Source organism: Sorex araneus, chromosome X (assembly GCF_027595985.1).
Source record: "Sorex araneus isolate mSorAra2 chromosome X, mSorAra2.pri, whole genome shotgun sequence".
NCBI lineage: Eukaryota > Metazoa > Chordata > Mammalia > Eulipotyphla > Soricidae > Sorex > Sorex araneus.
The window spans coordinates 49945779-49972606 of NC_073313.1; the positions used below are offsets into that span (position 1 = coordinate 49945779).

Here is a 26828-nt window from a genome sequence, read left to right on the forward strand (position 1 = left end):
AGAATCCCTATTCTTAGGGGGCTGGAACGTAGCACAGTGGGTAGGGAGTTTGCCTTGCACGAGGCCAACCCAGGTTCAATTCCCAGCATCCCATATGGTCCCCCAAGCACTACCAGGAGTAATTCCTGAGTGCAGAGCCAGGTGTGACCCAAAAAGAAAAAAACAATCCCTATTCTTAAAAATTGAGGCTAGCTGGGCCAGTAGGTAGGGCATCTGCCTTGCATCCTGCAGACCTAGGTTCCATTCTCCGCAACCCATTTGTATCCCCGAACACCAGCCCCACCAACACAAGACCCAGAAGTAAACCCTGAGCACTGCAGGGTATGCCCCCTACCCCCCAAACAAAACAAAACAAAATTGAGGCATTTCAAGACCTTTTGCCTATGTCGTGTAGTCTATGGAAAATTCCACCACACTTGCAAGAGTGAATAATCAAGTTGTAAAATAGTTCTTAAATTTTAACTCCTGGAGGTCTGAGCCTGTGTCAAAGTCTTAGGACCACAGTTTGAGAATCTCTGGCCTGGTGTTTAAAGTCACCTAGCTCTAGAACTGGATGAAATTTCTGAGTCCAAACTACAGCTCAGCTACTTACCAGCTGGAGCAAAATGAACCAATGCCTCAGCCTGTCCCGTTGCTGCCTACGGACAGTGATATCTAACGCCTTAAGGGTGCTGTTGACTGCAATAAAGCACATAAACAGGGATGATTGTTGCTTGTTTTTTATTAAGTTGCACTACGCAGGCCTGGGGCTGACCTCAGTTTGCAGGGAAACTAGTTCAGGTAGGAAAGCTGCCCACAGGCCTGGGTGACACCCTGGAGGTAGCGCCCTCTCTTGTAATGAATTTTTACTGAGGGTAGTACAGTGAAAGAGGGGCTTACAGAAACTCCCAGAGCAGGTGCCTGCACTTTCCAGCAGTGCATCCGATCAGACCTAGAACTTTCGCTGCAGAGCATACCCGCTTCTGCCTCCACCTCGTGCACACAGCCACTTGCCTTGACGCAAGCCAGGTGTTCTACTCCCAAAGACGTGTCTTAGTCCCCAGCCAGCCCGGATCGGCGCTCATGGGTGGCTAACACGCACCTGAGCAAGGGAGCCATTTCCAAGATGGCAGGAGCCCCTGCCCCCCGCCCCCCGCTGAACCTTCGCTGCAGAGCATACCTGCTTCTGCCTCCACCTGTGCACACAGCCACTTGCCTCGACTCAACCCGGTGTCATACTCCCAAAAGGCGTTTGTGTCTTAGTTCCCAACCAGCCGGGGTCGGCGCTCAGGGATGGCTAACATCCGACGCATCCGAGCAGGGGAGCCGTTTCCAAGATGGCAGGAGCCCCCGCCCCCCATTTAACTTCGCTGCAGAGCATACCCGCTTCTGCTTCCACCTGTGCACACCGCCGCTCGCCTCGACTCAACCCGGTGTCATACTCCCAAAAGGCGTTTGTGTCTTAGTTCCCAACCAGCCGGGGTCGGCGCTCAGAGATGGCTAACATCTGACGCATCTGAGCAGGGGCGCCGTTTCCAAGATGGCAGGAGCCCCCGCCCCCCGCCCCCCATTTAACTTCGCTGCAGAGCATACTCGCTTCTGCCTCCACCTGTGCACACCGCCGCTCGCCTCGACTCAACCCGGCGTTTGTGCCTCAGTTCCCAGCCAGCCGGGCCCGGCGCTCGCGGCCGGACGGCTGCCATCCGACGCATCGGGGCAGGCGAGCCTTTTCCAAAATGGCAGGAGGCCCCTCAGTTTGGGGGGCTCCGCTTCCGGTTCCGGGATCAGCGTCCGGAAGTGGCACTTGAGGGGGGAGCTTCCCATCGCTCGTTGCGTTAGTTGAGAAGAGGCGAGCGACGATGGCGGAGGTCCCGGTCCTGGCTGCGGCAGTGGCCGAGGACTCGGAGGAAAAGGAGGAAGTCGTGCCCAGCCTGGCGAACCAGTGGGACGGTGTCGAGTCTCGCGCTAGTGGGCGACAGCGTCCACTGAGGGTCGGCGAAAGCTGGTGAGGCAGGGCTGCGAGCGGAGCTTCAGCTGAGGGGGTCGGGGTGGGGGACCGCGGCTGCCCGGGCGCGCCCGAGACCTGCCCGGGGGGGCGGGGCGCGGCTCGCGGGACGGAGCCCTGAGGAGGTTCCAGCGGGCGGGTCTCGGGCGCGGGGCAAGAGGCGGGGCCCCCGTCCCAGTGCTCGGGACCGGCCGGGGGTGTTGTGGTGCAGCAGAGGCGGGGCCTGGGAAGACACAGTCGCGGGCCTGCCCGGTGGAACTGGGAACTGGGAAGAACGCCGTCGCCGCCTCCCGGGCCGAGGGACCCGACCTGCGTGGCGCGCGGAAGCCCCTGAGGCGGGGGCGGGGGTCGGCGGGCCGCCGCGCCCCCCCCCCCAGCCCAGCCAGCCCGGTGACGTCAGGCAGAAGAGCGCGGCGCGGGCCCGGGGGCGGGCGGGGGGCGGGGGGCGGGGTCTGCGCCTGCGCGGTCGGCGGAGCCGGCGCCTGGGAACGGGGCTTGTGACGCAAGCCGGGGGCGTGTCCCGAGCCCGCGGCCGGACTGCAGAGGGGAGGTGCTGCCCGAGGAGCAGAAAATGGCGCCTGCGAATGAACAGAGCTGGTGACGCGGCGAGGTTGGGGCCTCCATCGGAGGCCTGCCCGGACGGGAGGAACGCGCAGGTGATTGGCGGCGGGGGGCTCCGCGGGGTGCTTTCTGGGTCCGGTCCGTGCGCGGGGCGCGGGGGGCGGCAGTCGCCGTTGAAACCATTGTCAACGCGGGCCCGGACGCACCCGCTGGTTTGGCTTGCACTCGCGGCTTCCCCAGCGCTGGAACTGTATTGTGTCTGGGTGCTGGTCCCTTCCTCGCCGACGCGCGCCTCTTACCTGCCGTTGCGCGATGCGTAAGGTTCGAAAAGGTGATTCCAAATGCGCGCGTAGCCCCCGTTGACGGACATGCGATTAAAAGAAAGGGCCAGTGCGCTTCGAAATTTCAAGGTCGTGAAAGACAAAGGATGAAGAACTGTTCCAGATTGAAGGCATTAACGAGTCTTGCTAACTAAATGCAGCGTGTGATCCTGCATCAGATCCCGGAGCAGGAAAAATAAATTTTTTTTAAAGCCAGGTTTTATTTTTTTTTCTCGTAAGATGAATAAAAGACGTTGATGGGAAGTTGGTGAAATTTGGACAAGGGTGGGAGGCTGTCGAATTGGTATTGCTGATATCTTGTTTTTGCTCCTTGGCTAATGAAAGAGAATGTCTTTGCCTTTCGTGTATAATTGAAATAATTTAGGGGTGAAGAAGCATCGCGTAAGCGGCTTGCTCTCAAGTGGTTGAAAAGATAGCGTATTTCAAAGTGTATTTAAAGAAAATGCTCAAACAACTGGGTACCATGTTATATCTGGCGAGTCTGAATGAGGGGTCTACGGAATGCTTTGTATTATTTTTCCATTTTCCCTGCCAGAGTACTTATTCCAAAGTAAAAACTTCATGATGATAAACAAAACTTTGTGAATTCAGCACCCAGGTTAAGATTTCTAACCATTATCTTTCAAAAAAAGCGCTCCTGCTACCCTCCCAGATGGACAAATCTTCTTTGCGTCACGGGAAACTCTCTGGAAATTTGAATTTCGTTAAACGGTTGCCTGCTACAGTCTGCAGCCCAGAGTGGTATTTGTAGTATTTTATGAAGATAAATACGAAATATTGCTATGATAACGTGTCATATCAAATTGATGTCTAGTATGCACATGACGTCATTGTAGCCTTGGTAGCTGGTTTGAGGCGGTTTCTTGTGAAAGTGCAATTTTTTAAAATCTCCCTTGTACATAGCAGTTTTTTTGAAAAATATAATTCATGATCCACTATCACTCAAAAACCTTTTAACAACGTCCATGTCATGCATTGTGAATGCTAAAATTCTTCAGGTCCTGCTTGAGAGGCTCTTCCCCTAGGAAGGAAGCTGTTCTCCCTCCCTCCTATTTCTTCTCCAATTACCTTCGTCGTCACTTTCTCCATCCAGCCATATTGCACTCCTGCTGGTCCTCAGGTTTACTCATTTTGCAGTGTTTGTAATATTACTAATGAAATACATATCCCCATTACTACAAAGGAAGGCAGCCGTTCCTAGATTGGTTTTACTAATCCATGCAGACATTTTTTTCAAACCATCATTTTTTTAGTTCTACAGCAAGGAAAAACCTCAGCCCGTTCTGAGCATAAACAATAACAGGTACGTAGTTATAAATCTTTGGGAGGGCAGTGGGGCCTTTCCTTTGCAGCTTACTCCATTTTCACAGCCTTGTGACAATATTCTTTCTTAAATTACCCTTGGTGTGGTTTTCCTTTTGTCTTCTTAAAATTGTTTGGAAACTAGTAATTGCGGTTGCACAGAATTGTGTATATACTAAATGTCACTGAATTGTTCATTTTGAAATGGTTAATTTTATGTTAATGTGAATTTTTCAATTACGTTGTGCCAATAAAAAAATACCCCACCAGTGTTGATTCGGTATAGAAACCAGTTTATCTCTATTTTAATGTCATGAAGCAAGTTTGTCTAATTCCCTTTTTTTACAGGCTTATCTATTTAGGTGTAGGAGCAAGGCTTCTCGAAGGTTCTGCAATTTGCCAACAAATTTCATAAGTATTTGCGGCAGTCGTCAGGAAATTTGTGTTTATAAAGCATTTTGCAGTCATTAACCTCAAATTATATTCCTACTATCAATATTTTCACTTCCATCTTTTGTCAGCTGGTGAATCTGGGGGAGGACAGTTAATTTAGCCATATGAACTTAATTTCTAGGAAAAGCTTGTATTTTAGGAGTACATTCAAATCTGTGATTGACAGATAACAGCTTCCTTGGCAAATTTCAGTTTCCCTTTTTGAGAACGAGCTTTCTACAAACAGTTAAATCAGGGATAGCTAGGGGAATCACTGGAACGTCTTTACAGGATGTGGATAGTTTCCTGACAGGTAAGGAAGGCATGGGATTCTCTTTGTTTATGTAAAGGAAGCGGAGGACTGGGTTCATAGTGTGGCAGCAATAAAATGTATGAAGGAAAACCAGCAGTGTCTCACTGTAATTAAGTTAAAGACTGACCTAGAGGAGCAACAACTGGTCAGAGTCATCAGAACTGAAGATACTGTCTATAGAAATGAGCTTATATGGGGTGGGGCGGGGGATGGTCAGGGTCCTTGGGACACTTGTGGGGGGAAGCAGGCTCTCTGATGGTGGGTGTGGTGTTGGGATGATGTGTGCATGAAAAGCATGATGAACAGTATTGTAAATCCGGGTACCTCAATTTGAAAAAATGACAGAAGTTAAAAAAAAACTGCCTACCCTAGAAATAAATGTTGAGGATTTTCTTATCAATGGAGAAGTCTATAAAGCAGGGGGAAACCTTACATAATGAGGACCCCTGAAATTGTCACATTTTTATTGGCATTTGCTGCTATTCCCGTAGACAAGGTAGATGACATACCTTGGCTTCTGGATCTAATGATTGACACTATAGACTCCTAGCACTTCCTTGATTTAATTCAGCACTCCTAGTGCTTCTTTGGATGCTTATGTAAACCAAAAGGGGAAAGAGGTTTCTGATGCTGGTATCCAGACAGAAGGAAATCTCTTAGAAGACCACTAAGTCAGTATTTTTGTTATTTAAATGTGAATATTCTTTTTAACTTGAAAAATGCAGTTATTGATTATTAGCATATCTGGTTTTATTTGAGTAGGAAGGCAGATTTTTTTATTTGTCATTTTTTTATATTGAGTTGGAAAAGGTTTTAATAAAATTTTTAAATGACAAACTTTTGGGGAACTTGAGATAAACCCAGTTACTCTATTGTCATTCCTTTTTTGGTTCTGGTTTTATTGGGAAATAATTGGTACACATCACTATATATGTTTAAAGTGTTCAGCATGATGGTTTGATGGAAACATACTGTGAAGTGATTACCTCAATAGCATCCATCTTGTCATAAAGACACTTAAAAGAAGATAAAATTATAATTTGTCTTACCTCTTATTAGGGCAAGACTATATGTTTGTGTTATTGCCCAGGCAGCGGCAGAGGCTAGGGCCAAGGAAAAGCACATGCTCAGTGGTAAAGCACATGCCTTGTGTGTTTGTGAGTCTCAGCTAGCTTTGATGTCTAGCACCACAAAAGTGAAAAGTTTGAATTGAACATAATTCTGAATTTTGGAGTTTGAATATGGGGAATATAAATCAAGAATAGCTGTTAGGCATGGTTTAACTTGAAGTTTAAAAGTATTTGTAATTAGCTACGTGAAAAATTACATGGTGATTTTAGAAATTAACACAGTGATTTAAAAAAAAAACAAGACTGTAGTAACTTTTTGGTTTGAGGGCCACACTCGATGGTACTCAGGAGTTACTCCTGCTTCTGTACATTTAGGAATTACTCCTCATGGTGCTTGGGTCTAAACTGGGTCTGCTATGTGCCCTACCTGCTATATATCGCTCTGGTGCCTATTTGTAGGAACTTTTTTTCTAAGCAAGAAATCTCTTTTAAAATGAGGGCTCGAGAGATAATATAACAAGTTAGGGCACTTGCCTTGCACGAGTCCAACCTCATGCTTATCCTTGACACAGTTCAACTGCCCTGATCACAGCTGGGTGTGGTACCTCCCTAAGAAAGGACAGGGTGTCAAAAAACCTCCAGGCATTATCAGTGGGATGATATCTTTTCATTTGGGCAGAAACGTCTTTTTTACAGAAAAAGGTTCAAAATTATGATTTTTCTCCTTTGGCATATTATTCAGTAAAAGGGCTTATTCCTAATATGCCTTTATATATTATCTAGGTTGATATGTAGTACATTTAAGGAGATCAATATAATACATTTTTCTTCTGAAAACTAAACTTTGGTAAACAAATCATACCTCTTAATGTTCACATTTTGATTCTTTGTAATTGTACCATGATATGAATTATTATCTTAGCCAAAAAACTCCTTTTTTTTAGCCACAAGAGAAAATCAGAACAGTATATTCAGTAATTTTTTTCCACAAGCACATATTTCATAACTTTTAAAAAAACCCGAAGAAGCACGGTGAGCACTTGACTTTGATGAGATCAGTGATTTGTCTATATACAAGCAATGAGAAATTAGAAAATTAAAAATAGATCATATTTAAAATATCACCCCAAAATAGGGCTGGGAATCAATATAACAGCACTGCTGGTTTTTATTCAGACAATGACTGTCCTAAATATCACCAGGACAACAGACTGTGAGACATCCTTATTTCAGAGATGTTCTCGAAAATGTTAAGAGCCTTTGATTTCAGAAAAGAATAATAATATTTTGTGAATACTTGTGCAACTTCAGTCTTTTATGAAGTGTTTAGAAATTTAGGTCATAGCAGGGTCTGCTGATTTTGCTTACTGTAATAAAATGATCTTGATGTTCATTCTCCTTCAAAAGCTTTTGAAATTGAATAATGCCTTCCTTCTAATTGAAGATCTTATTACACATACATAAGTTTATCTAATCTGAAGACTGTTAGTGGAGGTAAAGCCACGAGGATGGGGGCGGGGGTGTATGGTGGAGGGTAGATTTGCTGATGGGGTCTTCCAGGTAAGAGGTGGGAGGCTTATATCCTTGGCATGCATAATGTGTGGTGGGTGGGGAGGTGTCAGTGCAGCAGCCCCCAACAACAAAACTAAACAAGACGTTTGCTTATTTGCCTGTTCAGAGGACTTGAGATTGCCAGATTTTTTTGATCCTTTTATAAACAAAATTGCCATTTTAAAGGATCTCACAGGACCAAATTGCTAGAAAACTAATGTTAACTGTTTTCATGATTTTGTAATTTTCAAATTACTATTTATTAAGGTTTTTAAATACCCAGGGCAGTTTTCTATGTTCTGATAAATTCCACAATAGAGCAAATGTGTGAGGGTGGGGACCCAGGGATGGCATATCCTTACCTGAGTGTGTGTTTTGTTTTTTTTGGGGGGGGAAATGCTTTGTATTCAAGAGCCCCAAGTTTCATTTCTGGCACCACATGCTCCCCCTGAAGACCTGATATGGCCCAAAGTTGCCCCTTCCCCCCAAAAAATTAAAGGCGAGAACAAAAATAGGAGATTAATGAACAGAAGCTCAGAAACTTATGAGTCAAAAATAAACCTTAATACAAACATGAAAACTGGTTATATGTATTCTTGAAGGAAAACAGTTCCTTTAGCATTTCAAATTCATTTCAGTTTGAAGAAATTTCTAGAAATTAATAGATTTCATCTACATTCTTGTGCTTTTCAATACGTTTGCCAGATAAAGCCCTGTGATGTCAGGTGCAGATAACATTTTGAGCCTAATTTAACTGTTTCCCCACAGTTTATATAAGTAAATAGTTCTGTAATAAAATTTCAGGATTCCCAGCACTATGGGTATTTGACATTCATGAACATGTTTTCTTTCTTTGATTTTTGTACCACACCTGGCAGTGCTCAGGGCTTCCTTGTGGTTCTGCCCTCAGAGAGCACTCCTGATGAGTTCAGGAGACAATAAGGAGTGCTGGGTATTGAACCTGGGTCAGCCACGTGCAAGGCAAATATCCTATCCACTGTATTATTTCTCTGTCCCTCATGGAACTTCTAAAAATATATTGACTGCTAGTCACATCACCAGGTGTGGCCCCAAAACAAAAATATTGAGTCCTGGGGAAATTAATTTTGAGATATATTTAAGGTATAACATTGTATTTTGGAATATACACGAAACTTGTCATTTTGACATCGGTTGAGATGTCTAGTCTCATACCCACGGGAAGTGGTTCCACTAACAGGCACCCCTCCCTTACCTGTCTGGTCCAGGTTCCTCGTGGAGCAGAGCTGGTACTGTCAGTGGGAAGAGTACGTGCAGGGACAAAACCGGGATTTCAGCTACTTCCCCGGTCCCATCAATAATGCTCGACTTTTCCAAGGTACCAGGCCTCTACTTCTCAATGTCAGACTAGCCCCGGAGCTTTTGTCTATTTTGTCCCACAAATGAGCGTACGCCCTTTACAGGGCTAGGTCATTGATGAGATGGCCAGAGTGACTCATTACTCTTCCTGATTCTTCTAATGTCTCCTGCAGACCAGGTAAACTGGTGCCTCAGAAAGGGACTGGTGGAAGGTAGAGACTATGTACTGCTTCCAGCGGATGCTTGGAATTGCCTTCTCAAGTGGTATGGTATAGAGCGTGGCCAGCCGCCCATTGAACGCAAGGTATAGTGGGATGAGGGATTGCTGGGGAACAGGTTCTGTTCGGAGTTAGGGGGAGGGTAGAAGGAAGGTTTTACAGGCCCAGGGTGAATCTGGACCCTTGGATGTATACATGTGGTTCTGCCTATGCTGTGTCTGCACTTCTTTCTTGGGCCATAGCCACTTGTCATGTCCCCTGCGTGAACTCACTTATATGTGTTCCGTGTCTGTACCATTAAATATTTACTCGTCACACATAGGCCTGTGTGTCAGCTCCTCTGGTCTCAGAGGTCATTGTGACATCTCTGTATCCCGTATAGGATACACAGTTGTGAATACGTCCTCCACCTTTGCAGGTTGTGGCACTGCCCGGCAGCCTGATAATCGAAGTATACCCAGTAGAACTGCTGCTTATGCGGCACAGAGATATAAACACAACTTACACTGTTCAGTTGAGTCTCGCCGATTCTGTTGGTAAGTGTAATGTCTAGAGAATGGATCGGAGTTCCCAGCAGGAGGTCACAGCTCAGAGATAGAAGTGAATGGGAGTAGACTCTGAGTCTGGTCGTCTGAGAAGATGGTGTCAGGTATTGGAGGACTGGAAGCGTTGTCAGATTGAAAAGAGTTTGTGAGGAGGTACCCTAGGAGCTTGAGAATACATTCATGGCTTAGATGCTATGGCAGGTGATATCTGCGGGTGATTCGCAAGTCCTTTGTTGTTGACAGTTTGGAGATTGAGGGACTCACATGAGGAATATGAGGATGAGTCAGGTCTGATGCTAACATGGATCAGTCATTTGGGGTCCTAGGATGACCTTGGATTGTACTCCATGACTCTCCACAGAACTTGTATTGTGCCGCGCTCGAGAGCACTTTGAACTGAGTCCTCAGGACGAGATCCGGCTGTGGGTCAAGAACTCGGAGGGCACTTTTGAGAGGTTGCGCAACACTCGTGTCACAGTGTTTGAAGCGGCACTCAAGACGGGGCAGGTAAGGGTGAAGGCGATTGATCTGCTCCCTGACTGCCCACGTTGGGAGAAGGGAGGGCTCAGTGCCTAGAAGTTCCTCCATGACTGACTGCCACCTCTTCTTCCAAATCAGTTGATCGTCATGGAAACCCGGAACAAGGATGGCACTTGGCCCACTGCCCGTGCACGTACCATGTAAGCCCTTGGGGTGTCTGGGCCACGGTGTACTCTCACAGTAGATAGATTTCCCCATCTCGTGTGGGTCCTCAGCTGACAGTTCTCATCTTCTCCCCAGGAGCAATGTGCCTGGAGCTCAGGAGGACTTCATAGGCCAGCCAGGCATCTGTGGACTCACTAATCTGGGCAACACTTGCTTTATGAACTCTGCCCTGCAGGTTGGGTCATTGTGGTTATACCTGGCCACGGGGTGGGCATCAAGCATGGTGGGCTGGGGCCAGAGCTGGAGGGGCAGGAGAGGAGGGAAACGGATCAGGTTGGAAACTCGTCAGATATGACATGTCATGACTCGTCCATGGAACATTGGTGCCCTTTCCCTCCACCGCCTCATTTCCCTTTCCTTTGAACTCCTGGATTCTACTTTCCCCACTCCCTGTCCCTTTTTTCTTTCTTCCTCCTATCTCCTCCTTCCTTGTTTCATTTTCTCTGGCCCATGTTTCCTCTTGTCTTCCTCCTTTCTTCGCTCCTGCCTCCTTCAGTGCCTCAGCAATGTGCCACAGCTTACCGAATACTTCCTCGACAACCGTCACCTGAACGAACTCAACTTCTGCAACCCACTGGGCATGAAAGGGGAGATTGCAGAAGCATATGCAGACCTGGTGAAGCAGGCCTGGTCTGGCCACCACCGCTCCATCATCCCCCAAGTGTTCAAGGTGTGTCCCAGCCGTGGGCTGCCCTCTAACGCCTACTTACTTTGCCTCTCCTGGCTCTGCTCTGATGGACCTGTCTATTCTCAGAACAAGGTTGGCCATTTCGCATCCCAGTTTTTGGGCTACCAGCAGCACGACTCACATGAACTACTGTCATTCCTCCTGGATGGGCTGCATGAAGACCTCAATCGTGTTAAGAAGAAGGAATATGTGGAGCTGTGTGATGCTGGGGGGCGACCAGATCTGGTAAGTATCCTCTTCAGACCCCTTATATGGAGAACCCCATGGAAGCGCTTGAGCCTCCCTGGGATACCCCACTCTCTACTCAACATTACTGCCTACTGGGACTTCAGCATTGTATCACGCACGCACACACACACACACACACACCAAACATTACTGCCTACTGGGACTCCAGCATTATACCTACCACACACACACACATACACACACCAAACATTACTGCCTACTAGGACTCCAGCATTATCACGCACACACGCATGCTCACACATACACCCAAGCTGCCGGTGAATGCCTACTGGGACTCCAGCATTATCACACACATCCACACCCACACTCACACCCACACCAGCTGCCAGTGAATGCAGACTTAAGCTAGCTCTGACTGTCTCCTCTCCGCATCGTGACCTAACTTTGATCCTGTCCGTATCTACCCCAAACCATGGTTTCTTCTGTTGCTCCCCCCCACCTTCTTTGGCACTGAACAGGAGGTCGCAGAAGAGGCTTGGCATAACCATAAACGTCGCAACGATTCTGTGATTGTGGACACTTTCCATGGCCTCTTCAAGTCGACGCTGATTTGCCCTGATTGTGGCAATGTATCGGTGACCTTTGATCCTTTCTGCTACTTAAGTATTCCACTGCCTGTCAGTCCCAAGAGAGTCATGGAGGTCTTCTTTGTCTCCATGGATCCCCGCCGCAAGCCAGAGCAGGTATGGGGGAATAGGGTCATAGGAATACAAATGACGGGTATGTGGTCATAAGGGTTGGATTATCTGGCTACACGTCAACATGTCTTGTGCTGATTTCCCCATGTCCTTCTACTTTGTAATGGAGCCTGCTTCTCCCTCAGCATCGGATCGTGGTCCCCAAGAGAGGCAAGGTCTCGGATCTGTGTTTGGCTCTTGCCAAACACACTGGTATTTCTCCAGAAAGGGTGAGGTTCTACAGATGGAGGGAAGGAAGGGGGAAGGTGTGAATTGGGAGGGAGGCAGAAGGGCCTGGGGAAGCCTTTGAAGACTGTGCTCTCTCCATTCCCATCCCCAGATGATTGTGACTGATGTCTTCAGTCACCGCTTCTATAAGATCTATCACCTGGAGGAGTCTCTGACCGGCATCCTGGATCGTGATGATATCTTCATGTGAGTGAGGGGACCAGGGAAAATAGGGCTACCACCTCCTCTTAACCACCTTCCCCCATACCCTGCCTGCTTCACATGCCATCTGCACTGTGCGAGTTTTTGACCATGACTTTACTAGGGCAGGGGCTTAGGACTGTAGGTGGGAGTCGGGCGGTAGTCATTTGACAGGGTGTCTGTCCTTGGTTGCTTTTTTCCTTGTTGGGCAAAGCAGGCTCCTGTTGTTTTTTTTTCTGTATCTTATTCAGTATGCATTGAGCACCATCTGCATACCAGATGAGGATCTACTCTCCCTTACTCATGCTGTGGTCCTCAAACCTCAAACATATGTTTTGAAATGGGGAACACAAAAAATGTTTTCTTTGAGTATGAGAGCATTCACAACCCATTTCAAATTTTTGAGCGAAACAGAAAATGCTTCATGACTGGAAAAGCGCCTTGTAAAACTAAGGAGTTTTCTGGAAAGAAAGTGGTTAAAGGATTGTAGGGAGGAGTGGCTTGCATGTGTGAGGCCCTGAATTCCATCCCTAGCGTTGCCATCTCCCATAAAATAAAGGAAGTCAAGAAAATGGTTAAATCCTATTGTCATTGGAAATGTTTGTTGATTCTTTCAGCGTTCTGATAACCTAAAAGTACTTTATAAAACATCACATGAACAGAACCTCATAGTGATCACTTTAACAGTTCTGAAAGTATAGCCACTAAAGACTAACAGGTGATGCTTTAGTTCCTTGAAATGCTGGAGCACTAGTACAACAAGTAAGGTACTTGCCTTCTACTAGAACAACCCTGGTTCGATCCCCAGTACCCTATATGGTCCTCTGAGCCCTGCCAGGTTTAATCCCTTGCGTTCAGAGCCAGGTGTGACCAAAAAAAAATATTTTCAGGCTGTGAGTGGGTAGCTGAGATACAATCCACAAGTCCCTCTTGTGGTGACCTACTGTGTCCCCTGGCAGATATGAGGTGTCGGGCCGCTCCTCCGCCACTGACAGCTCTAGAGATGACATTGTGCTTCCCATCTATTTGCGGGAGCGCACCCCATCCCGGGACTACCACGGCTCCTACTATGGCCTGATGCTTTTTGGACACCCACTTCTGGTGTCAGTGCCCCGAGATCGGCTTTCCTGGGAGTCCCTGTATCACATCATGATGTACCGCCTGTCGTGAGTCTACCTTCAGGGAACATGGGGGTGGGCGTGGGATACCTTTAACCTGGCTGTCTGGTTGCCGAAACATCACCGTCTTACATCTGAGAGGCACGCCGAGCTTCTCATGACCTGAGAGGAAAATGGAGGCTTCCTTTCCCCAAATCTCTCACTTTGCTGCTGCCTCTCATGGGTGCTGGCAAGACAGGTGTACCAGACAGATAAGGTCTAGAAGCCTCCTTGGAGAGGTTTGGTTTTTACTGCTGCAGTTTTCATTGTGCCTCAGACCTTGTTGAAGCAGCGAACAGTGCATTCCCTGTTCTTCATGCTGCACTCCTGGAGCCAGGGAGCTAGCTCAAGTGGTTGATCACCGCCAGACGTCTACTTGAGGCCCTGTGTTCAGTCCCAAGTAGTACTGGACTGAACATCCAACTATGAGGCCCCAGGTGGTCAGGAGCAGATGACTCTGTCATCTCTTGAGTCTTTCTGGCCTTTAAGCAACTGTTTGGATATGGTTTGCCTGTGGTCTCTTAGCCTAAGCACGATAGACGCCAGGCTCTGTCTGCCTGTGGGCCTTCCTGGAGAGTCTCCTCTGTTTGCAGGCGCTACGTGACCAGACCCGGCTCTGATGATGAGGACGATGGAGATGAGAGAGGTGAGGAGAAGGCAGGCTTGACAAGGATGTGGCTCTGTTCAAGTGGTTTCCATGGCCTGAGGAAGGGTTGGTGGATGGGGCATCTGGGGTATGTCTGACCGCCACACCACAGGGTCCACCAGGAGGGGAACTGCAGCAGAGTTCCCTGGGGTTTGCTGACAAAACCATCAGTTCCCAAATCTGACTCTGATGTTCTCCTTTGTCCTAGCAGACATGGAGGATAAGAGCAGCATGCCTAAGCCTAGTCACATGGCTGGGGCCAACTGCCAGGAGTTTGGCCTGGAGCAGGCTGGGCCCAGTACTGGAATTGCAGGTGCTAGTCGGGCCCCCATGGACAGCTCCCCTGGACCATCTCATTGGTCCCAGCGGGCAAGACGCAAGCACCTGTTCACTCTACAAACCGTTAATTCAAATGGGACCAGCAATCGTTCTCTGTACAAAGAAGATACTCGTGGTGTCTCCTTCAGCTGTGAGCCAGGGTTGGAGAGGCAGGAGGTGGGGGTTTCTTTTGCAGCAGTACCTCTGACCATCTCCCCTTGCCCCCAGCCCAGCCATACATTGCTCTTGACTGGGACCCGGAGATCAAGAAACGCTACTATGACGAGGTGGAGGCGGAGGTAAACGTGACCTGGGGATGAAGAAACCCTTTCATCTTGGGGGCCCCTCCCATTCTTCACACTCCATCCAGTTTATCCAAGTGGTGGCCGCAGAGTTCCCAGGGCCCCTGATCCCTCACATGAGAGTCCGTGCTATGAAATACTCGGGGTGTGTCTTCCACTTCTGCTTACTCTCGCACCCCTTCATCCTCTCCGGGTTGTTGCTCCTCAACCCTAGGGCTATGTGAAACATGACTGCGTGGGCTACGTGCTGAAGAAGGCTCCAGTGCGGCTGCAGGAGTGCATTGAGCTGTTCACCAATACTGAGGTCCTGGAGAAGGAAAATCCATGGTAAGGGTTCAATGTTTGGCTGTGGAGGGGCTTTCGTTGGGTGGGACGCCCTACCCAGGTCCTTGTTAGCTCTCCATACCCTCCTTCATTTCTCCCTCACTTCAACACCCTACCAGCTCCACTAAAATGGTTACCGTTTTTCTACCCCAGAGCCTTTGTCTATGTTCTTCCTTTTCGTAGGAATGTTCTTCCTCCAGTTTTCGACACAACTTGGCTTCTCCTATTCTTTGCTCAGGTCTCCAACCAGATGCCATATCAGAGAGACCTGCTTTTTCCTCCCTGTCTCAAGCCAGTCCTCCCAAATCCTTTATCTGCCCCCCCTTTCTCTGTTCAGGCCCTTTCCTTGCTTCCCGGTGCGTTAACACCACTGGACAGGGCGATGTTAGACCCTGGAAGGGAAAGGCTCTGTGTTGGCTGTTTGTCTCTTCTCACTGACTCTAATGGTGATGGTTGTGCAGTAGATGATCAGTAGGACCTGGGAGAATACATAAAATGAGGGAGTGGGGGAGAGAGAGGGGGAGAGAGTGCCAGGCTCAGAAAACGAGAGCAGCCTCTCCCTGGAGCTGAAAGGGAACCAAAGTAGAAAGTGGCGCCAAATGCTTTCACAGTTAACAGACACCTAGCTAGTGAACCAGTGAATAAAACTGGAAGGGAGAGAGGCATAAGCGGGCACTGTTGCCATATGAGCATCTCCTTGGTCTGAAACTAAACATACACGCAAGCACAGAAACCGGGCTTTGGATGAGTGATGGCTGGGCTTTTCACACTGAGGAGTACCAACTCGAGTGCCAGGCAGACTGGGGAGCAACCACGGCACATGAAGGAGGAAGGCCACCGGATGCTAAGAGCACCCAGTAGTTTCTCAGAAAAGACTTGTGCACCGACTTCTGCAGGTACTGCCCCTCGTGCAAAAAGCACCAGCTGGCCTCTAAGAAGTTGGACCTGTGGATGCTGCCTGAGACACTCATTATCCACCTGAAGCGCTTTTCCTACACCAAGTTCTCTCGGGAGAAATTGGACACCCTTGTGGAATTTCCTCTTCGGTCTGGGCTGGAGACAGTGGTGGTAGCAGGGCTTGGTGGGGGTGGGGAGAGATGGTGGCACATTGGCTCTGACTCTGTTCCCATTCACAGGGACCTGGATTTCTCCAGGTTTGTCATCAAGCCGAAAAATGGGGAACCCCCGGAACTCTACAAATACGATCTCATTGCTGTTTCCAACCACTATGGTGGCCTGCGTGATGGACACTGTATGTGTCAGGCTATGGTGGGGGCGTGCTGGGAGTGGGTCAGGATAGCCTTAACGGGTACTAGGTAGAGCACTAGTGGTGAGATCCTTTGGATGAGAAGGAGGCAAAGAGGGAATCTGAATACTTCTTAGGGGGAAGGATGGTAGAGCCCTCCCCACCCCCGTTTTTTGTCTTTGGGTCACACCTATTGGTGCTCAGAGTTTACTCCTGGCTCTGTGCTTGGGAATCCTCCTGACAGGCTCAGGAGACCATATGGGATGCCTGGGAGTGCAAAGCAAGCTCCCTATCCACTGTACTATATCACTCTGGCCCCTCCTCTCCCTTTCATGTAGACACGACTTTCGCCTGCAACAAGGACAGTGGCCAGTGGCACTACTTTGATGACAGCAGTGTCTCGCCTGTGAATGAGAATCAGATTGAGGTGTGTCTTTTGTTCTCTCTTGTGACCCGCTTCTGCTTCTTCTCATGCTTCCCCACTGATCCCTGCTCTCTCCCGTAGTCCAAGGCTGCCTACGTGCTCTTCTACCAACGCCAGGACGTGACTCGTCGCCTGCGAAGCCAGTCTGTGGGATCTTGCTCTCCCGCAGTCTCCCCTACTTGTGGTTCACCACCCAGCACTGATTCCATGGAAGTAAACTAAACATCCCCGACCCGTCACAGGGAAGGAAGTTAACTCTGCTCTCTTTCTTCGGTCATCTCCCCATCCTTCAGTTATCCCCCCAGTTCGCTCAGTACACCCCAGTTCTCCCCAGTTCTCCCCAGTTCACTACAGTTCTCGTACCCGCGTTGAGCGCGCCATGCCAGGCATCGCAATTGTGGCTCATGTTCTCTTGTGCGGCCGTTCTTTGCTTTTTTTGCCCCGGGGTTGAAGTGGTTGCTTGTCCCCCGGGCAGTGTGTTCCCTGAGCCTGTGTTTGCTCCGTAGAGCATTAACCCTCCCAATTACCCTCCCACTTATTCTCTATTTATGGTTGTTCCCTTCCCCTGTCCTCAACCCTGGGATGTTCTGAGGAGGTGGTGGTGGGTGGTGGGTGCACCTGAACACAGAGTGTATTTTCTTACTGAGGACCCTGTACCTTCCCTTCCCTATATATAAAAGTGACAGTGTGTTGCAGCTCTTTGCTTCTGTGTGCTTCTTGAATGAATGGGCTGTGAACAGCACTGCTCTGAGTGCTTCTTGAGCAACAGCTGTGTACTAGGTGCCACTCTGAAGTGGATTCAAAGCACCATCTGTGTGTCAGACACAGTTCCCAGCATCTCTAGCTTTCCAGAACCTTTGCTGCATACTGACTTTATAATCCTCACAACCATCTTATGTAGGAGTTGTCTCAGTTTCTGATAGGGAAACTGGGGTACAGGGGTCAAGTAGTTGCTCAGGTTCTTCTGAAACGTTAGAACACATTCTTACTTACCCAGGAACTCGTTCCGGGATGAGGTGTTTGACCTCCCGGGACCCCAAACTGAAATCTTTGTATGATGTGACCACAGCTGATGTTAGAAAGGGGTGTAACTGTAGCAGACAAGCATCCATGTGGAATATGTGTGGTTTCCGGGCATATAGATAGTAAGGAGACCACCATAGGGCATTCCCTGAGAAGAACACCTGTAGAGGTGGTATATCTAGCCCAAAGCAGTTAATTTAATAGGAAAGTTATGCTGTGTCTGTCTTATACCTAGCTCCTCCCTCTTTGAATCATGGGACCAGCTCTCCCATTAAAGAGAGTCCCTCCAACCTTAATCCAGAAAGAGTTACTGAGTTGTGAGTGTGGTGTTTGTGAGCAGAAACCATTTAAGCACTGAGCCACTCCCACCTAACCTGCTTTACAAGTGCCAGTCCCCACTTCTGAGAAATGACTTGCAGGAACAGTTGGTGGAATGGATTGGATAAAAGTAAGCTTTCTGTATCTAAGAGGCCCCTCAACCATTAACATTAAAAGGGACATTTTGATCAGTGGTAGTTACGGGCCAGATACCAGAATAGGGGGCTTCAACATTCCTACCAAACAACTACCTTTCTATGGGACCTGGCAAGACCTACTTTGAGGGCCTCCTGGTTCCAACATTACTACACACAATCTCCCTAGTAGTACCACTGACCTGGGCAAGAATCAGGAAAGTTTCTATAAGAAACCCAATTCAAACAGCCTCAAGAAAAAAAGTAATAGAACCAGGGATGTGGGTCAGTGGTAGACTATATACCTGGCATGTGTAAGGCCCTGGGCTAGACGTCTGGTACCACAAACACATGTACACAAAAACCCAACACCAGTGTCTGGATCCAGAAACGAAAAAATCCCATCAATCCTTTATATAAAATGATTTAAGCACTCTGACCTATTTGCAGATTTTAAAAATAGGCATATACCTTTTAGTATCTGTATTGCAGACCATAATGCCCAAAAGGAGAGGGAGGGAGAGACAGAAAAGAAGAAGAAAAGTGCCTGCCATAGAGGGCTGGGTGGCAGGAGGGAGACTAGGAACATTGGTGGTCGGAAATGTACACTGGTGAAGGGAAGGGTGTTGGAACATGTTACGACTGAAATCTAATCATGAACTTTTTAACTGTATCTCACTGTGATTCAATTAAGAAGACTTAATTTTTAAAAAATAAGTGTGAAGGTACCGACAGAGGAACCCAGGTGTGTGTGATCCCATCAACGGCCAACATCCAGAGACAGACTTAAAAGCAAGCTCTCAGAAACTCTCAGAAGCGGCCACGCGATATCTTTAGCCTACTTCTCCCTCTAGGGGAAACTGGCAATCTTCTGAGTTTCCTGCCCCCATGGGACAGCCTTGCAAGCTTCCCATGGTGTATTCATATGCAAGATCCAAGTTGGATCTCATTACCCTGACCCTGAAGAGCCCTTAGTGCAACATCGTTAGAAGGGCCAAGTCGAAATAGATGTCTATGATCTCAGGGAAAGGACGAAATGAGATGTTACTGAGCCCGCCTGAGAAATCGGTGATTAATGGGATATTGTGATTGTGATTGTGAAAATAGCTAGATCAGAATAGCTGTTGGTTTGAGGGCCTTACAGGGAATGTTTAGGCTTACTCCTGACTCTGCTCAGGATTCACTCCTGGCTGTGCATAGGGGACCTTATGCACTATATTCATACCAGGGACGAAATTCAGGTTTCATGTACAAGGTAAGTACCTTAACTCCTGTAACTGTCTCCCCAGGCCCAGAATGGGTGTTAAGTACATGAGGAAGCCCTCATTACCTGTGGCTAATCTGTCCTGCACTGAGTCCTAAAATGAATCAGTTTAAAACAACTTCCCCCAAAGCCCTGAGATATGGTTGATAGAACTGCTTTGAAGTATATGAATGGGGGGGGGGGCAGGGTGGATAGGCCCATTTGGAGGAATCCTGGCACTCTGGTGGTGGACATGGGTCAGTGTAGGATAACACTGTAGTTTAGGTAGTTTAGGTTTATTGGGTTACTCCCGTTACAGTGCTCCCATTCCTCTTTATTTATTTGTAGCTTCTTTCTTAGTCTTCTGTTGACTTGTAAAGTTTTTCTCTTCTCCTTGAGTCTTTTGCATAGTTTATTCAGAGCAATGTCCTTTTTGTATGGACACAGGAAGACTTAGCAAATGTTATGCTTTTGTAACCTGGGAGTCATTTGACTCTACATGGTATTTTCCTCCTGGGCATCTGTTCTCTTGACCTAAGCCTCAGCTGTCCTTACTTCCTAGCACCCCCAAAAGCAGTGTCCCGACCAGGGACGAGACGGACCCAGGGCAAGCGGTGAGTTGTGTGCTACCCTGGCATCGAGATGGGCCTGGCCAAAGTGCCTAATGCTTAACTATAAGTTAAGAGCTTGATCATAGACAAATGTTGTCATGATCCAAACAGTGATAACTAGATTTGGACCCTGCTAGGATTAGGAGTGATTAATCTGGCCTGAGTGCTGTGGTCTGAGCCTGTGGCAAGATGTTGTCAGGAGAACTGCCTTGCAAACCTCAATGTATCTCTTGCAATGTCCATGCAAAAATAACTAGTATTAAGATGTTATGGACTGTTTGGAATGGGGAGAGGAGAAAAAACCCTTAAGAGGTATTTTGCCTACTGGCAGTCAGGAAGGGCTTTGGAATGCCCCTAGGTTGTGTTCCCTTTAAACCTGACAGCTCTCAGGAAGGGCTTTATTATGTTGATTTTGCTACCTAGTGGTGTGTAACCTAGGGGCAAGGGTGAGAGAAGAAAAGGGGAGGAGAGAGAAGGAGAGAGGCTGCAGTTGATCCAGAGAGGACGGAGCTGGGAGTGCGGGAGATGAGAAAGATGGAAGACTGAATAAATGGTAACTAATCAGCAACCAGCTTGGTCTTCTTCCTTCCGTCGCTTGTCCTTGACCAACAGCACACACAGCGGTTCCAGAGCACTGAACGTGGGCGGTGAGACAGAGCCGAGAGCCCGCGAGTGCACACGCCCCTCGGCGAGCCTTAGTTTTTTACAGTTCAGCAACCCCACAAGTATTTAAAATAAAATGACTGATTAGAGAGATAGTACAGCAGGTAGGGCTCTTGCCTTACATGCAGCCAATCCTGCTTTGATCCCCATAAACCCATGTGGTCCTCCAAGCAGCACCAGGAGTAAATTCCTGAGTTCCTCAGTGAAGAGCCAAGAGTAACCCCTGAGCATTGCCAGGTGTGATCCCAAAACCAAACCAAACCAAACCGAGACAGTGGTAGAGGGTCTTGAGCACTTCAATGTTGGGGAGTGTGCAGTAACTTGGTACATCAAAACCATAAATGTTAATACTATTGTAACCATGATATTAGCTCCAACAAAATTTAAAATAGGGGCCCAGACATAGCCAATCCTGGTTCAATCCCCAGCGCAGCTATAGTTCCCTAAGTGTAGCTGGTTGTGGTTCCCCTCCAAAATAATAAAATAACTTCTTTGATTTGACAGAATGCATCTTGAAATGACAATATGGGTAAGAATTAGAAGAAATAAAAGGTGACAAAGGCTCAGAGTTCTCAGACATCAGACATCAACTTATTTTGGTCATAGAAATAAAACTAAGTGAACAACCAAAAAAAAAAAAAGACTGAGAAATGAAAAGGAGTTGAGAAAGATACATATCAGGGAGATGATTCAGAATACTGGAATGCACTTTGTTCCAGGCACTATCTGGTCTTCTAGTACCCTTGGGAGCACCCCTGCCTGGCCAAGAAAAAGGAAAAGATCCAAGACAACAGAGACCTGAAATAGATTATAGCAAACTATTTTTCGGGGAGTGCTATACCTGGTAGTGCTCAGAGGTTAGTCCTGGCTCTACACTCAGGAATAACTTCTGGCTGTGCTCAGGGGATCATATTGGGATGCCAGGGATCGAAGCTGGATTGGCTGCAGGCAAGGCAAGCAGTCTATCCACTGTGCTGTTGCTCCAACCCCAGATTATAATTTGAGAAGTCAGTAGATGCTTAAACAGGGTATGACCCTGATGGCCTTAGGATGTCTCAGCCTGAGCAGCATTGCACTATTAGTCCTATTACAAAAATATCAGGCCCATATATCCAGGCCTGAGCACCTCAGGAAGAAAGTGTAACGCTTCTGAGTACTGCTTGAGAGGTGGTCCCTCCAAAAAGAAGTCAGGGAGATTGCTCAAACAGCTTGAGTCCGTGCCTAGCATGCAGGTGGCCCAGGTTTCATCCTCTGCACTGCATGTTCCCCCACGCACTATCCTGAGCATTGCAGTTGTGACCCAGTAGTCCCCACCGCCACGCCAAGGAAAGGGCCTGGAGTCATAGTACATCTACCTACTACCAGCCATACTATCACTCCTTCCCTGATAGCTTTTTTTTCTTTTTTTGGCCACCACCACCACCAATTCAGGGGCTACTTATGTGCTTGCGTGTTGCTCCTGGCAGTGCGTCAGGGACTCTGCAGAGTTGGGGATTGAACCTGGGGCTCCTACTCGCAAAACCTACACTCTAGCCCTTTGCACCATGTTCCCGACCCTTGAACACTTGTTGATTGTTGTTGACCAGTCAAGGTGATGGGTTCTGGAGCCAGAGCAATTGTACAGTGGGTAGGGTGTTAGCCTTGCATGTGGCTGACCCCGGTTCGATTCTTCGCACACTATATGGTTCCCAGAGATAAGAGAAGTGATTCCTGAGCACAGAGCCTGGAGTAAGCCATGAGCACCGCTGGGTGTGGCAAGACAAGTGAGTGCTCTGCTGCTGAGCCACTTCTGTGGTTTCAATGCATATTTGGTTTTGTTTTTGGACCATACCTGGTGTTGCTCAGGATTGACTCCTATAATTCTTAGGAAAAAAACACGCTGTTTTGGGGATAAAATGGGGTCAGCAGGGTGCATGGTTGGTATCTTAACCCCTTACTTCTCTCCAGCACCTGCCCCCTGAAATATTAATTGCGTCTACAGTGGTAAATTATTTACAGAAGTTTTCCCTTTTTTCCAGACCCATCAGAGGAATATTTCCTGAAATGCCTTAACAGAGGGCTTAAAATGCTCAGTAAACCATACTCTAGGAAACGGTTCTGACATCTTGATTTTGTTGTTTCACTTATAAACACAGGCAGAATAAATTTAGCATAATGCTAAGGGCCTAGGATTTTCAGAACATTAAATGTACATGGCTCCAATTTAAAGTTACCAGCTGCATTAGGTTGACCAAGAATCACCCTGTCCTTTGAAGTTTTAAAACCAGGAGCTGACATTTTCTCCCTACTCCTGAAAGTTCTAGATGGTATCTTTTTCCAATAGAAGGCTGTTTCTTTATTTTTGTGGGGGGGGTCACACCCGGCGATGCACAGGGATTACTCCTGGCTTTGCACTCCGGAATTACTCCTGGTGGTGCTCGGGAGACCATGTGGGATGTTGGGAATCGAACTTGGGTCGGCCGTGTGCAAGGCAAACACCCTACCCGTTGAAGGCTGTTTCTTCTGCACTAAAAATCTTGTTTGGTCTTACTATCTTCACTAGTTATTATCTACATAACTTCCTGAAGATTCTACCTCAGCACTTTCAGTGCTCACTTTGCACTCTCATATTATGGAGATAGCGTCTTTTTTTTTCATATTTTTGTTGAGGAGTGCTCAGGCCTTCCTCCTGGCTGCACATACTGATCACTCCTTGGGGGTTCAGGGGGCCATCTGGGGTGCAGGAGGTTGAACCTGGATCAGAGGTGTGTAAGGTAAGCGCCCTACCTGTTGTGTTTTTGCTCCAGCCCCGGACATGGCTTCTTCAACCACTTGAATCAATTAACTTCAAACTTTCCTTTGTAGCTTCACAACCTCTCTCAGCTTAATTGAACTGAAGACAGAGTCTTGCTTTGGTTTAGACTTAAGCTTAAGAAAAAGTTGTGATTGGTTTGATCTTCTATCCAGACCACTAGAACTTTCTCCCTGTCCGTGATACGTTTCACTTCCTTATTATTTGTGCTCACTGAGTACCTCTTTTAGTTTCCTGAAATATCTTCTCCTTTGTATACACAAGTTGGCTAACTTTGGCACAAAGAAGTCTAACTTTTTTTGTTTTATTTGGGGCCACACCTGCTGGTGCTCAGGGCTTACTCCTGGCCCTACTCTCAGGGATCACACCTGGTAGTCTTGGGGGACCATGAGGAATGCTGGGGATTGAACCCAAGCAACTGCAGGTAAGGTAATGCCCTACCTGCTGTACTATTGCTCTAAGGCCAACCTTTTTCAGTTTTTAACAGGTCGTCTTCACTAAGCTTCGTTTCTATGTGTTTTGGATTTTTTTTTGAGGGAGAGAGAGAGAGTAAGAAAGAGAGAAGCACATGTTTGAGAGAGAACACAGACTTTGCCAGAGTGGATATTAAGCAAGCAAAGAAACAGACAAGCAAGTGAGTACATGTTCAAGGGGAAGCTTGAAGAGCCTATTTCTAGGCTTTGATTTAGAGAGATGTACAGGCTCTTGCTTTCATTTGAACACACAGAGGCTGTTTATTAATTTAGAGCCTAATTTCAATACTGCGTCTCAGGGGAATAGGGAAGCCTGAGGAGAATGAGATAGGGGAATAGCCAATCAGTGGAACAGTCTGAACACACAGAATCTTTTTAAAATAAGGGCTGGAGCAATAGTACTGCAGGCAGGACAATGCCTTACACATGTTCAACCGGGTTCAATCTCAGCACCCTATATAGTTCCCCTAACCCTGCCTGGAGTGATCCCTGAATGCAGATCTAGGAGTAAGCCCTGAGCTTACTTAACAACTTTTGCTGTAGCCCAAACCCCCACTCCCAAAAAAACCCCCATAAAATTAAGTTTGTTGTCTTATGTGGATGTGGTTTCTGGTGCCCCCCACACAATTAGAATAGTAACATCAAAGATTACTGATCACAGACCACCACAACAGATACAATTTAATGAAAAAATGTAAATATTGTGAGAAGTGCCAAAATGTAACACGAGAATACATTGGTGGTTGGAAATGTACATGGTGAAGGGTAAGTTAGTGATTTTAAAAAATAAAATACTTTGAAACAACTTTATTTAATCTACAGCCAAGACAGAATGGATGATGTACTGTGCACATGTTACATTCAGCCAGTCAAGAACAGAATTAGGGGACTGGAGTGATAGCACAGCGGGTAGGGCATTTGCCTTGCATGCGGCCAACTGAAGTTCGATTCCCAGCATCCCATACGGTCCCTTGAGCACCGCCAGGAGTAATTCCTGAGTACAAAACCAGAAGTAACCCATGTCCATGTCCATCGCCAGGTGTGACCCAAAAAGCAAAAAAAAAAAAAGAACAGAATTAGTCCATGAGTAGCACGCCACATTGGGGATGTAAAGTTGATGACAACCGATCTCATCAATCTCAGTGAAGAAAATATAAGCATACAGGCTTAACTGGTAACATGTTAGTAATCTCTTCTAGAAGGGCTTAAATGCTTCATGGTGATATATAACAATATTCACACAGCTTCTTCTGAGGAAATATTTTTTTTTATCATTTTTAGAGAATTATAGCAAGCACTGTCTGTAGCACTGTCATAACGTTGTTCATTGATTTGCTCGAGCGGGCACCAGTAACGTCTCCATTGTGAGATTTGTTACTGTTTTTGGCATATCGAATACGCCATGGGTAGCTTGCCAGGCTCTGCCGTGCGGGCGGGATACTCTCGGTAGCTTGCCGGGCTCTTCGAGAGGCAGCGTGCAAGCACCTTACCCACTGTGTTATTCAGGGCCTGCTATAGGGGCAGGCTTGTGGGATGGTTGGGATAACTGGAAATCATAGTGGTGTGAAGGTGCACTGGTGGTGGAATTGGTGTTGGAATATTGAATGTAAAAGATCACAAATAACTTTATAAAAATAAATAAAATATCTGATCAGTAAAAAAAAAAAAAGAGAAAGAACATAATTAGTCCAGGATGTAAGGTCCCAGGAAAAGGGCCTAGGGGGAATAAACTGGGGGGGGTCTCTCTCTCCAAGGTGATGGCAGCAATCGGATGACAAGTTTCAGAAATAAGTAAAAAAAGAGAAAAAACGAATAAAAGAAATACAAAAGGAGCACATGTTGGAAAAATGATGCTGAGAGACTTCTTTGACACAAGGTTGCAACAAACCTTTAATTTGATGATGAAGAAACAGCACATGATATGCAAAATTTAGTAAAATGCAGCACAATCAATCATATGCCTGCTTTTGACTACATTAAGGTTATTATTAAACTAGTAGGTATAAAATTCCAACAAACTTCAGGAAATAAAATGATGAATAATTAATCCAGAAGAAGGGGTGGGTGGGTGTCTAGAACACTTGAGCATCATTATTTGCAGATAATGCAATTACGTTTTTTATTTCTGTTCTAAATTTTATTTCTGTTTTTTATTTCTGTTCTGTTTATTTCTGTTCTAGACTTGAATCCCAAGGCCTCACTCATGCAAGGCAATTGCTCTATTGTTGAGCCACACCCCAGCCTCCCAACACAGTATTTTTTGGTTTTGGGTTACACATGGTGTGCTCAGTATCGACCCCTGGCAGTACTCCAGGCCTCTCCAGTTCTCTGGGAGAGATTACCACCATTCCAGGGATTGTATGGGACACGGGCAAGTTAGAACACCCCAAAGGGTCAGGGTGAAGTTCAGTGGTAGAATACTTGCTTTGCATGTACAAGGCCCTAAGTTCAATCATCACCAACAAAACAAAACAAAACAAAATGTCGCAAAACTTTCCTATAACTTTGAAGAGAGCCTTTTCTTGATTGGACACTTGCTCAGTTGCTATAAGCCTTTGACTTTTCCAGAGACACTATAGTTCTGACAAGTCTTATTATTTTTTTTTTTGCTTTTTGGGTCACACCTGGCAATGCACAGGGGTTACTCCTGGCTCTGCACTCAGGAATCACTCCTGGCAGTGCTCAGGGGACCATATGGGATGTTGGGAATCGAACCTAGGTCGACTGCGTGCAAGGCAAACGCCCTACACGC

General features: G+C 47.0%; 1 protein-coding gene across 3 annotated transcripts; it reads left to right on the forward strand.

Moving 5' to 3' along the window:
* Nucleotides 1-1802: 1802 nt before the first annotated feature.
* Nucleotides 1803-17515, forward strand: USP11 (ubiquitin specific peptidase 11). 3 transcript variants are annotated; one of them, XM_055123342.1, is made up of 21 exons: nt 1803-1984; nt 8802-8911; nt 9066-9196; nt 9529-9646; nt 10017-10162; nt 10274-10335; nt 10436-10535; nt 10857-11030; nt 11115-11273; nt 11756-11980; nt 12121-12204; nt 12315-12409; nt 13363-13569; nt 14154-14206; nt 14415-14675; nt 14753-14823; nt 15041-15153; nt 16047-16196; nt 16287-16402; nt 16735-16823; nt 16902-17515. In XM_055123342.1, the coding sequence occupies exons 1-21, from the start codon at nt 1839-1841 to the stop codon at nt 17040-17042; spliced, it is 2751 nt and encodes a 916-aa protein (XP_054979317.1). In that variant the 5' UTR covers nt 1803-1838; the 3' UTR covers nt 17043-17515. The 3 variants fall into 3 exon arrangements, with proteins under 3 accessions (XP_054979317.1, XP_054979318.1, XP_054979319.1); XM_055123343.1 differs by having other exon boundaries at nt 1804-1984; nt 14418-14675; XM_055123344.1 differs by lacking the exon at nt 1803-1984 and adding an exon at nt 2018-2640.
* Nucleotides 17516-26828: the final 9313 nt, after the last annotated feature.